Genomic DNA, 18,851 nt, shown 5'->3' with positions numbered 1-18,851 from the left:
GCCTTTAAGAACGAGTTCAAGTAGGCACAGTGAGGGTTGTTGTGGCATAAACTAGCATTTTATTCCAACTTTGTTGAGGAATACAGAAGCTGTAAAGTGTGGGAAAGGGCAGAATGCAGACATTTGCAGAAGATATTCAGGATCCAGGAAAGGGGGTTAATCAGGGTTGTTTACTCATTCCATTCTTTGCGAATGGAAAGGTTCCAATCCCAGGTCAGGTGGTTGTGAGTGTCATCGTCGGTGAAGAATGACTTGTTGTGGTATGTTCCTCGGGCCAGCAAGCCTTTGGGTGCTTCCTCCACCGGAGTCAGAAACTCATATTCTTCAGGCCGGGGCCCATAGCTACCCACCATAAATGTAGCTTTAGCAACTGTACGGGACAAACAAGTTAACTGATCAACATTGGAATTTAAATATAAGACTACACGAAGAATGGTTTCCAATACCTTCTGCCATCCCTCCCTCAGGTGTTTTCAACTATCCATTTCTTTTTTGATTTCCCATAGTTTTTTCTCACTTCTCACATGTGATACCTTCCTCTATCCTTCCTTATACGTTTAAAAGTAGCAATACCCCCAAACCACGCTTTAAAAATAAAAGAAACATTGAGAGCCATATTTACTAAGCGGCCACTCATAAGATGACACCGCCCATGCCGTGAGACTTCTTACGAACCATTCAAGTAAATGGCCAATGGACTTAAGAAAAGAAAGTGTCCTATAGAGTAACACTTCCTAGCAAATAATGACCATAATGCTTTCTATGGCTTATTTATGTTTCTTCTTAACTTCCATTTCTCTGCCACACCCAGTTTATAAGACCTTGCCCAATTTCATCCTTTATACTCCACTTCATCCTCCACCCATGTCCTTCCATCTGCCTCCACATGGATACTCACCTTTCACTCCTGTCCGGTACGTGTGCTGCACATACTTTAGTCCGGAGACTATCTCTTTATTGACCTGTAAGCAGCAGAGGGAAGTTATAAACACTTTAGCATTTGATACTATGAATCTTGTTTTGAAGACCACTACACTATGTTCTTTACCTTTTAGTGTTAGGAATCCAGTGGCACTGGAGTGCCACTGGAGCGCCATCAATTCTTGGAGGAGTGATCACATGACCCTGACTAGGCCGGAAAACAGAAGTGAAGGGGGCTCCACTTCCATTTCCATTGGATTAACCGCTCCGATCATCCAATAGAAAGTGAGCAAGTGCCTATGACTTTCTGGTACGTCATGGGAGTCTCTGGCATGCCAGAGCCCATGCTGTACCAGGCACGTCATTATGGCACTGTAAACTATTAATCCATACGGTGCTCTGCTCTTCAATACGGAAGGGGTTGAAATTGACCAATGTATATTGACTATAAAAACCATGAGGTTTGGTCACTTAGGTAGGTAGTGTGAAGGCACTACATTATTTACTCAGTTTGATACTCGATACAGATATAATTAACACACATGTTAAAATATGCATTCTTTTAAGTGGAAACAGGTTGATAATTTGCCTGCTAAAAATAATGCTTTTTTTTTTGTTGCATTTTATACAGTAGTTTCACAGTGTCCCCTAATATCACAGCATGGGACACAGATCTTAAACTTCAGTCTCTTCATTTGTCCCAAACTCACTTTAAAGTTGATTTTGACTCTATATTCGACTCCTTCTTTTAAGACGAATGTCTCCTTTTTCAGCTTTGTCACGTCTCCTGAGGAAGAAACAGATATGTGTATACTGTTGATTATTCATTATCCAAATCCTGTATTTTGAATATTTAGGGCAATAGGTATTGCAAAATAGAAAAAAAGAGAAGGTACTGAGAAAGCGCTTATAAATCTTAAATACTACAGTATAATAAATGTGCTCAAGTATAATCAAGAGAACAAAGAACCTCAACCAGATGAGTTAGGCAGCCGAGTAATACTGACTGAACAAAGTCACAATACAATACAGAAACAACAAATACAAGGCGCTATATAAGGCATGGGTGCGCAAACTGGGGGGTGCGCCGATTGCAGAGGCCCCGCACTCTTCCCCAAGGCGTTTCAATTAAATTCCAGGGGATCGCGTGAGGCCGCTGTAACTTCACCTACCTTGTCTTCGGCGACGCATCGCCATGTCAATGCGCAGTAAAATGAATGAACAGTGACAAATAATAAATAATGGGTTAATTGACCATAAAGTGTCTCTTGTTGGAAACAATGACTTACTGCCTAAAAAAAACACGAGTCCTCTCTAGACCCAAAAATGTCAATAGTTGACGTTGGTCCTCTTGGGGGCAGATTTTCGATCCAGGGAATATGTGGAAAACGAGATGATGAAATATCACAAAATCTTTGGATCCAACTATACACACAGGCAATAAAGTGGAAGACTTCTACCACGGACTCAACCAACTTAACATCAAGAGAAATTGTCATCTCAAGATCGTTATGGGGGATTTCAATGCAAAGATTGGGGCCCATCAGAAAGATGACGGATGAAGTACAGTTACGGTAAAAGGAATAAATGTTGGGACAGAATCTGCAGAATGTGAAAACTTCTACAGTACAGAGGCGGCACATTTTATTTGAGTGCGGCTAGCTCCGCAAGCCTGGGGATGCCCCGGCATGCTAGCCGCACTCCCTCGGCGTGCCGCACGTCATCGACACGCGGTCACGCGTCATCGGGTGCCTGCGCCCCCTGCACGCGCATCCAGGGCTCCCCGAGGGAGCCCTGGTGTCCCGCGATGTGGGGGACGGCGGCAGGGGGTTCCGGGGGACCCGGCGGACCCGGCGAGCTGAGGGAGAAAGCCCCGATCGGAGGGCGCTCCTCCGCGGCTTCGGCGCGCGCCAGGCACATCCCGGCGCGCGCCTGGTTACTGCTGCGGCCGAGACCAGGCAAATGCTCAAATAAACTCGGCCGCAGCAGTACATCATGAATTCATTCTTCAAGAAAAATCCAAATAGAAAATAGACATTAAATGGACCCAAAGAAGGACTATATCCTAACTAACAAGAAATACGTGATAGAAGACTGCACAGTGCTTAACCGTTTTGGCACAAAGAGGAGTGATCAGGATTGGTTCATTGCAAATTACATCTGAATTCAAAGCTGGAAAGAAGAAAACGGATTAAAGAGAAGACAAAAAAAAAACTCCCTGAAAAATAACAACAGAGAATATAAACTACAAGAGAAATATCGCTTCAGCTTACTCAAAATTCATGGGGACACTTCAACAAACAATTATGAAGAGCTTCTGAAGATTGTAGCTGAAAGTGCAAAATAAACTGGAGGAATCTCTAACAAAAAATAGGATAAGAAAATATCTGATGACACAAAACCATTAATGAGGAAAAAAACGTGAAATGAAGCAATCCCAAGATGCAGGAATAAGAATTGAATATGCAGAGCGGTGCGAGACAATCCGCAAACGTACAGCACCGGCAGCTTTTATTCTAACACTTCCCGCACGGCAGGATGCGTGCGGGAAGCGTGGTGACGCGGCTTGTCGCGGCGTCACTGTGACGTCCCTGTCACGTGCGTGCCCGGCTTCCCCGGCTTCCCCGACACCCCTGGAGTTTAAAGTGAGGTAAGCGGGGGTGCGGGAAGCAGAGGGGCAGAGCAGGAGCCGGGTTCGAGGTCAGGAAGGGGGGCTAAAATGCGCGCGAAGTGGAGGGGGGTGCGCGGAGGAACACACGGCGGTGCACGTTCTAGACCGGGCGCCAGCTGGAGTAGATCCCGGAGTGTCGCCGGTAAAAGTAGCAATAAAAGCTGCCGCTACTGTATAACTGAAAATGAAAGAAAAATTAACTGTGATATTGTAGATAACAAAAGCTTAAAGAAGACAAAGCAGCGACTTATGGCTGGGAAGAAGCAAATCATTGCACTCAAACAAGACAATGGATCAACAACAAAAGGCTGTGCACTTGTAGTATCAAAAAGAAAGTTGAGGACTTCTACATGAAATTTGTATGCGAATGCACATAACACAGCATAATCCCGCAGAAGAAGAGCGAGAAGAAACCACCAATGATGTACCATGCGTCCTTCCAGAAGAAGTGGCAAAAGCAATACAATCCTTAAAGAGAGGGAAGACTCCCGGTGAAGATGGAATTACAACTGAAATATTGAAAGAAGCTGGGGAAGAAGTAGAAAAAATCCTTGAAAATCTCTTTGCATGCTGCATGAAGAACAGGTAAATTCCAGGACAATGGAGTAATACCATAGTTATCCTCATTGACCAGGAAGGAGACAAAGAAGACCTCAAGAACTACAGTACAGACCAATCAGTCTACTTCAAAGAGATTTACAAAGATACTCACTAATCGACTGCAACAGACTCTGGACTTTGCCCAATCTAGAGAACAAGTGGGATTTTGCAGTGGATACAAGAAGATGGACCACATCTAAGTCATACAAGAAGTGATTTCCCAAAGTAATGAATGATTGCACAAAGATACAAATAAGATAAGGATCAGAAAAGGAGTACAACAGGGAGACACCATGTCACCAAAGTTTTTCACTGCAATACTATAAAAATTGTTGAAGACATAAGATTGGCATGAAAAAGAAATCAATGGTGAATATTTGAGTCGCCTATCATTTACAGGTTAGATTGTTATTTTGGTCACAGGTCCAGAAGACCACCAGCAACAAATTGGAGAACTGACCAAAGCAAGTAATAATGTGGGCCTCCATATGAATCTCAGCAGGATCAATGTGATGTTCACTAAATCTGTCAAGTCTGCGAAGATCGAAATAAATGGAAAAGAACTACCAGTCGAGGAGACAGGAAAAAAATGAATGGGTTCGAAATCAAACAAAAGTCTGTGACATCATAACATGGGTGACGAAATTAAGATTGCAATGCACTGGACACAAAGTAAGAAGAAATTACCATCGTTGGAGAAAGATAGATAGTACTCAACTGGATTCCAAAAGAGATTAGGAGAAGGAGCGGCTCATTGGGAAAGTCACTGAGCTGGTTCAAGCTCAACACATTAGAGAAGGAGTGGCTCAGTAAGTAAAGACACTGACTGGCACTGAATTTGAAGCTGGGGAACTTTGGCAAGTCACTTTATCTCCATGTTTCAGGCACCAAAAACATAGATTATAAACTCTACAGGGCAGGGACTGTTTCTGCAAAATGTCTCTGTAAAGCGCTACATAAAACTAGCAGCGCTATACAAGAACATGTTATTATTATTATTATTAATAAAATATGATGACCGAAAGTAAGATGGGAGGATGCAATCAGAAAATGTGCTGGGGCAACATGGAGAAGAGAAGCTTGATGCCAAAGTACCTAGCAGATCATTGGGGAGGCTTCATCAAGGAGTGGGGAGACAAGGACTGAAGATGATATATATATATATAATTAGCTTTTGATTGCCCACTAAAATGTATCACAATGTAATACACACCTGTAATACTTGCTAAATTTATTTTAAACATTACTAATAACTCCTCTCTGACTGAGGCGTCACAGTATGTGGCCCTATCTTAAGAAATCAGCATGTTGGCTTTTGTTGGAAAGTAAAATAAGGATAGCGACTAGTTAAACATGTTAAATGTAGCTGATTAACACATTTATTTTGAAAAAATCAGACAAGTGTATATATATTTTCAAATAATTGTTTCCACGCTTAACATTTCCAAGGTAAAACAAGTGGTTTGGAGGGTTTTGAAGTGAAACTTCTTTAGTGGCACCTCTGATGGGATAAAACTGGATAGATGGGGGGCGAAATGTGAAACGGAAGTGACATCACGTAATGGACGCCGCTCCGCTCACATGTCCCCTGTCACATGCGGCGGCGGCGATAGCCGCCAGCGCCGCTCCTAATCGCCGCCGCATCCCCCACACACACATACCCAGCCCCCCACACACCCGACCGCTGTAACGCTGTTCCCCGCCCGCTGCCATGTCGCGCATGCGCAGTTGTGATGGCGCCGCTGACGGACGCCACACATGCGCAGAAGCGGCTGGCAGCGGAATCGTTCCCCCCACACGCTCCTAGTCCTTCAGCCCTCCACTGGCACACGGCACAAACCCGGGCGCAACCCGCGCGGCACAGGGGCTCAGTCACTCATGCCCGTGCCGGGCGCATGTACCCCGAGGTGGGGGGGTGCAGAATTTGCGTGCGAGGGGAGGGGGGGAGGGCAGAATTTGCGTGCGAGGGGAGGGGGAAGGGCAGAATTTTTGCGTGTGAGGGGGGGGCAGAATTTGCGTGCGAGGGGGGAGGGGGGCACAACACAACTAGACATTCAAACAACACAGAGAGAGAGAGACAAAAACTGACTGACACACACACTCACACACTGACTGACTTACACTCACACTGACTGACTCACACTCACACACTGACTGACTTACACTCACACTCACACACTGACTGACTCACACTTTCACACTGACTAACTCACACTCTCACACTGACTGACTCACACTCTCACACTGACTGACTCATACTCACACACTGACTGACACACGCACACACACTGACTGACACACACATGCACACATATGCACACACACTGACTGACACAAATGCACACACACTGACTGACACACACGCACACAGACTGACTGACACACACGCACACACACTGACTGACACACATACACACACTGACTGACACACATACACACACTGACCGACACAGAGACATTCACACAACACAGAGAGAGAGAGAGACATACACTGACTGACACACACACACACACACACAGTGACACACACACACACACACACACATTGACTGACACACACTGACTTACACACACACACACACACGCACACGCACACGCACACGCACACACATGCACACACTGATTGACACACATGCACACACTGACTGACACACATGCACACACTGACTGACACACATGCACAGACTGACTGACTCACACTCTCACACTGACTGACTCATACTCACACACTGACTGACACACGCACACACACTGACTGACACACACATGCACACATATGCACACACACTGACTGACACACACGCACGCACACACACTGACACACACGCACACACACTGACTGACACCCACCCACACACACTGACTGACACAAATGCACACACACTGACTGACACACACGCACACACACTGACTGACACACACGCACACACACTGACTGACACACATACACACACTGACTGACACACATACACACACTGACCGACACAGAGACATTCACACAACACAGAGAGAGACATACACTGACTGACACACACACACACACACACACACACACACACACACACACACACACACACACACACACACACACACACACACACACACACACACACACACACACACAGTGACACACACACACACACACACACACATTGACTGACACACACTGACTCACGCACACGCACACGCACACACACACACACGCACACACTGACTGACACACATGCACACACTGACTGACACACATGCACACACTGACTGACACACATGCACACACTGACTGACACACATGCACACACTGACCGACACAGAGACATTCACACAACACAGAGAGAGAGAGACATACACTGACTGACACACACACACACACACACACACACACACACACACACACACACACACACACACACACACACGCACACACACACACACACACACACACAGTGACACGCACACACACACACACTGACTGACGCACACGCACACGCACACGCACATGCACACGCACATGCACACACTGACTGACACACATGCACACACTGACTGACACACATGCACACACTGACTGACACACATGCACACACTGACTGACACACATGCACACACTGACTGACACACATGCACACACTGACTGACACACATGCACACACTGACTGACACACACACAAACAAACACACATACATACTCTCTGACACACATACATACTCTTTGACTGACACACATATATACTCACTGACTGACACATACACTGACTGACACATGTGTGCCGAGAACGCGCGTTATAAGTCAATTTCTGTGACAAAAGTCAAAGACGTTTCACTTACTATGTGCGTGCACAGCACACACAGCTTTTTTATGCTGTTTGAGAAATGATCTTATCACTACAAAACTTTGTTTAGTCAACAAACTTTTTAGCTTAGATTTGTTTCTTTGCTTACAAAATAATTATGATGCCATCCTTAGTAAAACAAATACACATTAGTAGCTGATATGCTTGAATCCAGTGTTCCCCGTAAGAAGATTTATTCATATTTGTTTTTCTTCACCAGATAGAAATAAGTAATACAGTTACTTTAAGAGTTATTGCATCTTTCTAAGAAGACCAATACACTGATGAGTTAATATTTTGAAAAGCCGCTTTTGGAAGCACCTAAGATAATTACACGCCTATTCTCTAGTAGACAGGTAAGGGTTTGGTATATATGTTTAAAATATCTTTTCACGTACCAGTAAGGTCCATGGTTATTGGTCCGGGCGCTGCTTGACATTCCAGTGTGAGGCGGGTTACAGTCACATTTGGGGCTGTTGGGTCTGAAAAATGGAGTCAGAAAAAGTCCTTCAGTAACAGATAATTATTGTACAGAAGACACAAAGCTTTGCATTTGCCCCAATCTCTATTGTCCAGTCCCACTTGGTTAGTAGCTAACTTGTACTTTCCCTTTTTTGTCCAGAGCGCATACTGTAATTAATTGGGAAAACCCCTAGTACCGGCCATATTGTGGATCACTTCATTGTAAACTATTTCAATGCCAATAGACAGGCTGCCTCCAGGATTGAAGTGTATGGGGATTTTTCATCTGAAACTTGCCCCAACGGTCGCTTAGCATATATAGAATTACCCTCTAACAGGGAAGAGTTTTGAAGTAGAGGAAAGGGTGAAGAGCAGGTTCATTTGAAGTTATTTCAGAAGATATAATTGGAGATGAGGAGAACGTGCCTTATTGCTGGTGTAGATACCTGTAACCTCAACTGATTAGCATTGCATTAAGGAAGAGCACCAGTTACAGATACATTGTGAAACTTCCCATCTGCTTTTACTTCATTACAACACTTCCTAATCCCTGTGGCCCCGAGAAGAGATCAGTTTCATTAACACATATTAAGGCGGTCTAGATCTACTAGGCTTCGCCGGCTGTATAATGGGACGTTAACCGAAGTTAACACATCTGATTAATATTGCAGTATTCACTAAAGCATTGCAACCTAAATTATATGCATACAAAATGTACGAAGCTCTGAATGCAGAGAAATAATGCTACATTACTTAACTGTGGCAGGGGGTAAAGTTAAGACTAGAATAAAGCTGTTATTGGAAAATAACACAGGGTTTTACTGAAATAATGTTTTTTTAACTCTATGCTAATGAACCATTATTTTTGCTTATGATTACCTTAGTAAACAAGGCATTACATCAGGGAAATTTGCCCTGATTTAATAAATATTAATTAATCTAGGCCAAAAAAAAGGGTATATATTGCTCCAACAAAACCACAATCCTTGTCTGAAACATAGGCATATACCTGAGACCACTGGTCCATCTCCCAGCAGCGATTTCTTGTACTTGGCTAAACTCTCGTCATCCTTGTCAAGCTCTTGAATTTCCTGCAGGGACATTTGGGGGGGAGGTTTGTAATGGAGTTTTCCATCCAGTTCATCATCATCCTCCAGATCATGGGCGACTGGCTCATTCTCCGTCATTTTTATCTGTATGGGTAAGAAGAAGCAGACAGTGACGCGCTATATACAGTACTCGATAATTCTCCAACTCATTCCATCTGTCACCAAAGATGTCTGGTAGTATTGGCCTTTGTTAGTACTATTGTGCAATACAAGAACATAGGAACTTTTGGAAACTGGCCCACACGCAGGATTGGAGATCACTACATTGCTGCCCCCTCTGCCTACCAAGATGCCCTGTGCCACTTATAACTATGGACCCCCAAGGCCAGCACCAGAAGCTCTTTAAACCCACTATACTAATTCACTAACACACGTATAACACACACATTACCACACTGAGACACGTACAGCACACACATCCTATTGATATACATAGGGGCATATTTAAAAAGTGCTGCACCTTAGAATGAGACGGTCTTACACTCACATATGTAATGGTTCAAATTATCAACAGGATAAAGCGCCTTAGGCCGCGCTTATAGTCCCGGCGACGACGACGCTGACATCGCGCTACGGTCGCTGATAAAAATCAAATCAAATTGACTTCCAGCGATCGCGACCAAGCGTCGCGCCGTCGTGTCGCTCCTACTATAAGCACACGCAACGGATTCAATACATTAATTTTGATGCGAAGTCGCGTGGCTGTCGCCGGGACTATAAGCGCGGCCTTATACACACACACACACACACACACACACACACACACACACACACACACACACACACACACACACACACACACACACACACACACACACACACACACAGTCACACAGTCACACAGTCACACACACACACACACACACACACACACACACACACACACACACACACACACACACACACACACACACACACACACACACACACACACACACACACACACACACACACACACACACACACCCAGTCACACACACACACACACACACACACAGCCAGTCACACACACATACACACAGCCAGTCAGACACACATACACACAGCCAGTCATACACACACACACACACACACACACACACACACACACACACACACACACACACACACACACACACACACACACACACACACACACACACACACACACACACACACACACACACACACACACACACCCAGTCACACACACACACACACACACACACACACACCCAGTCACACACACACACACACACACACACACACACACACAGCCAGTCACACACACATACACACAGCCAGTCACACACACACACACACACACACACACACACACACACACACACACACACACACACACACACACACACACACACACACACACACACACACACACACACACACACACACACACAGCCATGGTGAGTCAAGCAGGTTATATGTTCATTCATTAGAAAGAGAATTAATACACCTAAATGCAAAAATACAAATCAGTGCACTGTTACAGAACAGTTTAAAATGCACACCTGTGCTGTAAACTTGAAGCAGGGCAACCAGCTATTAGTGAAGCAGGAGGAGAAGCAGGCAACCAGCTATTAGTGAAGCAGGAGGAGAAGCAGGCAACCAGCTATTAGTGAAGCAGGAGGAGAAGCAGGCAACCAGCTATTAGTGAAGCAGGAGGAGAAGCAGGCAACCAGCTATTAGTGAAGCAGAAGGAGAAGCAGGCAACCAGCTATTAGTGAAGCAGGAGGAGAAGCAGGCAACCAGCTATTAGTGAAGCAGGAGGAGAAGCAGGCAACCAGCTATTAGTGAGCAGGAGGAGGACAGCCAGAGAGGAGTCAGGAATCAGAGGAGCGTGGCGCCGCAGTGGAGGATCAGGTATATCAGTGCAGACCAGGAACACTTCCAGGTTGGGGGTACATGGAGTGCTCAGGCGCGCGCGCTCACTACATGCTCCACCACAGGTGTCCTCTGACTGCTGCTCGGCCCCTGCTTCATTCACAAACTGCGGCGTGCTCGCGCATGCCGGGGGAGTGCTCGCGCATGCCGGGGGAGTGCTCGCGCATGCCGGAGGGGAGGGGGGACTCGCGCTTGGGAAAAAACTAAGTTACACAATTCGCCACAGTTTGACTGCCAATTCGCCACAAGTGGCGAATGGCGACAGGGTTGCCCACCCTGGCTATAGAGCCTGTTACAAATGCGTTATTTACATCAGTTATGCACGTATATGATGATTGCAGTACAGTACATGCATCGATAAGTGGGGAAAAAGGTAGTGCTTCACTTTAAGTACATTTTCACTTTACATACATGCTCCGGTCCCATTGCGTGCGTTAATGCGGGGTATGCCTGTATTGTGCTCTCTCTTTTATATTATGATTTGAAGATCTGTAAGCAACTTTGTTATCGCAGAATAAGATGTAAAGCCGGGATAATAACACGAATAAACTGGCCGATATATATAACTACATGCAGAGAGCTCCCCACTGGGGTTGGTTAGGATAGGGTTAAGTGCGGTTGGGTTTAGAAGGAAGTGATGTAGCCAGTCTTGGTGGGGGTGGGAGGTTATGTAAGCAAATAGTTACTGTGTGGGAGACTTCTTTTTCTCTTCAATCTGCATGAGAAGCCCGCCCTCCTTCCCTCCCTATGTTTGGGTTTGAAATGAGTGCAACAGTTGCCATTGCTGCTTGGCGGGGTGATTTAGGGGTCGGTGTGGGGACTTGTTGGAAGTTCTTGAGGTGCGGTCATGGGGAGGTGTGCCATGCTAGGCTAATGTGGCAGGTGTGGGAGTGACCTCCCAAAGGAATGTGTTGTTTGTAGTCTCACCAGGCTGTAGCTGTTTGTGGTTCAAGTCGGGGGTACTGTATGTGTCAGTAGTCACAGCAAGTTGGCCTCGGGTATGTTATGTTGTATTGCCCGTTGATTGTTGTTAATAAAAGCTGTGACATGTTTTCATTTTATAAACATTGGTGCAGTGTGTTTATAAACACAAAAACACCTTGCTCACCAACTGCAGTGTGTTTATTTCAGGTTAAAATGACATTGAGTCTAAGTACACTGGCGACACATTTAATTGCACTGCGGCCAGATCCGCAAGCCGGGAGATTTCCCGGCTTGCTAGTGGCCGCCCCTCGGCGTGCCGCGCGTCATAGACGCGCGGTCACGCGTCTTCGGGAGCGTGCGCCCCCTGCACGCACGTCCAGGGGCTCCCCGAGGGAGCCCTGGTGTCCCGCGATCGCGGGACAGCGGCAGGGGGTTCCGGGGGACCCGGCGGACCCGGCAGCGGGAGGGAGAGCGCCCCGATCGGAGGGCGCTCTTCCGCTGCTTCGGCGCGCGCCCGTCACACTCGGGCGCGCGCCAGGCTACTGCTGCGGCACAGAACGGGCAAATGCTCGAATAAACTGTGCCGCAGCAGTAAGTTATGATTAAATAAATGACCAAATAAGTAAACATGGGGAGGATGTTGATCCAGGGATTAAAGTCAATATCCTGCATGTTTGTTTTTTTTAATAAATCAGTTCTGTAGTAAGAAAAAATACTTTTAGCATTTTCTGTTTTTAAAAAAACAACTTTGAAAGACCAATTTTCTTGTATTCTATTTTAACAGCCATTTGCTAAGGCACTGCCCCTTCATGTCCTGTCACAAGCCCTGGCACACCCCTTTGTCAGCCCTGCCCTCCCTCTAGCACTTGTCAGTGCAGGATTGCTCATGAATATTCATGAGCTTCCACTGCCAGTCAAGCAGATTATAAACAAATGCCAGCTTTTAATATGTCACCAAATTTCGACCTATCAATACATGGAAAACGAATTGAGCTGCAGCTATACTGTTCTTTAGCTAATTAGAGATTGCCCACATGAAACTATTGAAGTAAAAAAATAAATGTAAAAAATAAATTAAAAAAAAGACTGAACTGCAGCTTTAATCCGATTGCCAATTCTTGGAGTCAGGAAGGAATTTATTTTCCCCTTATGAGATATCATTGGATGATATGACACTGGGGTTTAGTGTTTGCCTTCCTCTGGATCAATATACTGTGAGTACAAATATAGGATAAAGTATCTGTTGTCTAAATTTAGCATAGGTTGAACTTGATGGACGTATGTCTTTTTTCAACCTCGTCTACTATGTAACTCACTATGTAACTAATTTAAAAAAACAGATCCTGTGTTTCAGTAAAACTGTTCCTAGAAGAGCTGGCACAATAGTTACATTAGTAAAGAAAAAGAAAAACAAGATGGTATTATAAAAAGAGGAAGCTGATAACAGCGAGCGATAAATAAAGGGGCAGGCAGGGAAAGAGGAAGCTATATAACTGATTTACAATGTTGTATATCTGAAAGCAGAGGTCATTATTTAAACCAGTGTCTCCAGCCCAATCTCTTGTCCTTACAGTATGTACAGTATGCACCATGGTATATGGACCGACAGTATAGAAAATTATTGCACGTTGGTTTAATGTCTGAAGACAGGTGTTCTCAACTACAGTACTCAAGACGCCCCCACCCCCCAACAGATCAGGTATTCAGGATATCCCTGCTTCAGCACAGGTGATGCCGTCTTCGACTGAGCCATTGATTGAGCTACTGGTGCTGAAGCAGGCACCGATTGAGCCACCTGTGCTGAAGCAGGGAAATCCTGAAAACCTGACCTGTTAGGGGGTCTTGAGGACTGGAGTTGAGAACCCCTGTCTTTAGACGAGTGCTGGTCCTGTACACTAACAATTTAACATGTTCTATTGCTGCAGAATGAACACGTTATGGAATATCGCTGTGTGTTATCTTAAAATAAACTTGCCTTTACAAATGGAATAGATCTGGTTAAAGTGAGCTAATCTACAACCATCTGTAGAGACATTACAATATCTTTAATACCTTTCTGATATGAAATGTGATAGTAACATAGTTACATACTGTAGTAAATGAGGGTTAAAGACATGCTGCACTGTATGTCCATCGAGTTCCATCTATGTTGACCAGGTTTCTAGATTAGGTGCAGCCAGTGGGGGATTTGCCATTAGGCCCGGGCCTAGGGTGGAAAAATACGGGAGCGGCACATTTTCCCCGCTTCATCAGGATGTCACGGTACTTGTGCTCGCGCCTCCAGTGAGCCTGGATTGGAGGAGACTTCTCCACGGACTGGGACCATTTATAATTAACTGCGAAGCGCGTCAAAAATGTTTCAATTATTTTTTAACACGCTGTGTAGTTGCTTATGTGAGAAGGGTTGGCAAGCAGCGAGCAGCGAGCAGCTGAGCAGAGAGCAGCCGAGCAGAGGGTGTTTGGCTGCATCAGAGGACAGTGCTGGCCTCCACTAAGGTGAGTGTGGGGGAGGGGGGATTCTCTGTGTCCCTTATGTCCCTGTGCCACGTATATGTACCGTATGGGTATGTCTGTCATACTGTAACTCTGTCACCAGTATTTGGTCATTCCCCCCCTTCCCCGGGTCTCTAGTTGACTATTATTGCTTATTATTGTGCCTGCAATACATCCCTCCATCAATATGTGCAAGAGAAATCAGGGATTGGACAAAGTTAGCGACCAGTTACAATAAGGCACTAGTGGAGTTGGGTGAGCTTAGCTAAAGACCACAACAGGCTGTCACACATGGGAAAACATCTTCACTGGGCGAGAGACATTCGATGCTAAGCAATCTTTGACCCTTGACTCATGAATGTAGGAGCTTCTTTTTGGACCTGGTATTAAGCTTATGCTGATCCTATTAGCGGATCTTCAATGTATGTGATTAGATGAGCATTACCCTATGTGACCAGAACATCCTGCTGTGATGGAGAGAGCGAGCAAATTATACTGAAAAGGCAAAACCTACTTATCTACTGTAGCTAGCAAGGGTTTACTCATAACCCAATGTACAGTAGCGTTTTTTCTTACACTAATGAATATTGCCTACAGCAATAAGGGGACTGGGATTCGTGTGTCACAGTGCCGTTTTCTCCTATGAAATGAAAGCTTAGTGAGACTTTCATTCTGTCCTTAAAGCTGCAGTTCAGTCAATATCCTGCATGTGTGTTTTTTTTTTAATAAATCAGTTCTGTAGTAAGAAAAAATACTTTTAGCATTTTCTGTTTTTAAAAAAACAACTTTGAAATTTCTTGTATTCTATTTTAACAGCCATTTGCTAAGGCACTGCCCCTTCATGTCCTGTCACAAGCCCTGGCACACCCCTTTGTCAGCCCTGCCCTCCCTCTTGCACATGTCAGTGCAGGAGTGCTCATGACTATTCATGAGCTTCCACTGAGTGACAGAAGCAGAGGAAAAACATATCCCATATCTAAAGATTTTGCCAAATTTCGCCGATCAATACATGGAGAATGAATTGACTGGCAGCTATGCAGTTCTTTAGGTAATTAGAGATTTCCCACATGAAACTATTGAATTAAAAAAAAGAAAAAGACTGAACTGCAGCTTTAACTGATGCATTGTAAGTAGAGAGGGACGAATCTGCCCAAATCCCTTTCACAGATTTTCGCTATTGTTGCCCCTAAAATCTGTTTCGCTGTGTGTAAAATCCGCAAACAGATTTGGCCAAATTCAATTCGCGCAGAGTCATCAAAATCTGCTATTGGATACAACCCGTGGCCGGATTTGTCGACTCCATTCCGCAGTTTCAGCAATCCGTTGGCGAATTCTTACGAATTTCTGGGCTGCGGAATCCGCGGAGTGTATTGGTAATAATAAGAAAAAAAATCATTAAAACGAGAATCGCCCCTTTTTGACATTGATCTGCTGAAATCCGCGGCCCAAAGGAACCGGCCGATCCGAATTTGCAAAAAAAAAAAAAAAAATCGCCCATCTCTAAGTGTAAGCCCCTCGGTGTGCGAAATGAATCATATTGCGGTCATCTCTTTGTGCCTTGCAATTTGGGTATAAACTAAAGGAGAAGTTAGGGAGGGGATGCAGAATGCACGTACTTTATTATAATGTTATAATGTGCTGAGTCTGTCACTTTTCCCCCTTTACAATGTGTAAAAAATGTGCAAATTCTAAACTCCTCTATCTAATGGTCTGTGTCACGTGTAACAGGTTACCGACGTTAGGGTTACTAAACTAAAACATTTTGGGGGCTGTGCATCTAGACAAACGTTCTGCGTGGTTATTAAATAGTCCATCATAGGGGCAGTTGTAGTAGAGGTATATACTCCACAATCTGCGGTCACAAAACCATGACATTTAAAATGACAGGAAGACATAACACATCTGTAATACTTTTAGGGAAAGGGGCTCCCTATGAGTTTCATTGCCTTAAGCAAATTCAGATTGCCAATGGTTTAACTCTAACAGCAATGACTGTGGTTGTTTTAGAAAGATACATTACAATGAAGCTACAATTATGTTTCCTTTAAATATATGGGTGTAACAAGTTGGATTAAACTATAGTGATTAAGTACATCTGAAAAATAGGCACAGAAACCATCAGAAGCTTGTGTACAACCATAATTATGTTTGGTGCTACAAAATATAGAATATACTTCAAATGTATGTCTAATAGTGTTTTTTAAAAGCTGCCAAATCTCTGTACTACTTCTGTATTATACACAGTGGTGGGGCAGACTAAGTGATCGCTTAAGAACCCTACTGGTTTAGGGGGCCCCATTTCTCCCCCAATCCAGCTCCGATCACTGTAGCATTTGGTCATAGATCAGATTCTGCAGCCCAACCCCATCCCGCTCAACAAAACCGGATGGTGCCTCCCCACCCACCAACAACTTGCCATGGCTGGAGTCCTGGCTCTGTTTAAGGCCCCAGAAACCTAGAGCCAGCCTTGAATTTCATGAAGCAGTAAGCTTTGAGGTTTTTAAAGCTCTGTACATATCACAACTACTGTGAAGAACCCCCTTAGTGGGACAAGCCTAGACAGACACTTTTCTACGACCAACACAGCCTCTATAGGCCTTATTCAATATGCTGTGAAGATGCTTCGATGTTTAAGGGAAGACTCTAAACTCCGTTCAAATGAACGGTGCTCAGAAGCTTCCCTGAAATGTAGAAATACAGCACAGTAGCTTCACAGCATAATGAACATGGGTCGTTCTCTGCACTAGTAACACTATGACACTGAAATGACAGTACCATACATTAGTGACAGACATCTAATCCGATCCATCAAGGCAAATGTCCATTGTACACGTTTGCTATACTACGGATCCTCTACAATTCCCACTCCTGTTCATTCTGTCGGCAATAAAAAGGAGCTCATGGCTGCATTAAATGATTTAAAAAAGATACTTGCCAAGCTCTGGTCTGTGTGCTGTTCTGTGCAAGAGGAACCTTTCCTTTTTTCGTTCTATGCTGCCTGTCAGTTGAAAGAGGAAGGAAACTGTTGAAGCAACCAACCTCCCCCTTCTCTCCAAAACCACTTGAGCAGGAAGTTCTCAGCATTGGCTATCATTCCTCCTTTAGAATTGCATGTACTGTAACGGTCACATCTTATTTAAGTTGCAATAGTGACAGACACAGTACGTCTTACGCTACATGACAGCACAATAATGTACAATATAATTCAACCTGTACTTCCCTAAAAAATGGAAAATGTACTTCCTTCATCACTGTGTGATGAGGCACTTTGAAGAAAGATAATATGCTGTACCTCCTATACAGGCATTTCAATATATAGCTTTACTAATATATTTTTTTCTTCTATATGCAAACAATAGATGTTTTGATAAAGGCCCATAACTACTATGCAATGAAATCCCACAATACCCTTTCCAGTGCTGGAAGACACCTTATCGTCAATTAACTTGAATGGTCTGTAAGGTGTCTTGTGGCATACCACCACCTAATAAATATGGGCCCAAATCTGTCTAATTAAAACATTTAGCACATCTTTTTATAACATGTAGCAAGTACATCAATAGTTGCTCTGATTAACTGAATACACAGAGTTTCAACTCGTAGGTGCAGAAATGCACATTGGATTTCTCCCCTGCTCTCAAACAATGGCAACACAACAGGTACACTACAATGGGAATAAGTGGTCCTTATAATATATACAGGACCCAAAATATAATGGTCCTTATAATGGTACAGTACCCTAGGTAAATTTGTAGGCTGTGTGTATTCCTTATTCTGTAGATGATTTCTTAGTCTTTTTTAAATTAATTTGTATGAAAACTATTTGGATCTATACTTGAACTGATTTATAACTTATTGATTGAACTTTTTTTACCTGTTTATGCTTATCTAGAAAATATAGATATGAGCTATTAAGTATTGTCACTTGATTGTTAGGCCTCGGGCATGGTCAGCGCTTAT

The 18,851-nt window shown here is 44.2% G+C and overlaps 1 protein-coding gene across 1 annotated transcript; it reads right to left on the bottom strand.

Annotated features, from left to right (window-relative positions):
• Window positions 1-36: 36 nt before the first annotated feature.
• Window positions 37-17,979, bottom strand: ARHGDIB (Rho GDP dissociation inhibitor beta). The gene is made up of 6 exons (XM_075574056.1): window positions 17,827-17,979; window positions 9,494-9,677; window positions 8,421-8,504; window positions 1,632-1,708; window positions 899-962; window positions 37-370 (listed from the first exon to the last, which is right to left on the bottom strand). Exons 2-6 carry the CDS (start codon window positions 9,669-9,671, stop codon window positions 171-173), a joined length of 603 nt encoding a protein of 200 aa, XP_075430171.1. The 5' UTR covers window positions 9,672-9,677; window positions 17,827-17,979; the 3' UTR covers window positions 37-170.
• Between the last annotated feature and the right edge of the window lie 872 nt (window positions 17,980-18,851).

This window comes from Ascaphus truei, chromosome 17 (genome assembly GCF_040206685.1).
Source record: "Ascaphus truei isolate aAscTru1 chromosome 17, aAscTru1.hap1, whole genome shotgun sequence".
Taxonomy (NCBI): domain Eukaryota; kingdom Metazoa; phylum Chordata; class Amphibia; order Anura; family Ascaphidae; genus Ascaphus; species Ascaphus truei.
The sequence above is the reverse complement of the archived record's forward strand: the minus strand, read 5'-3'. Positions and strand labels throughout refer to the sequence as shown.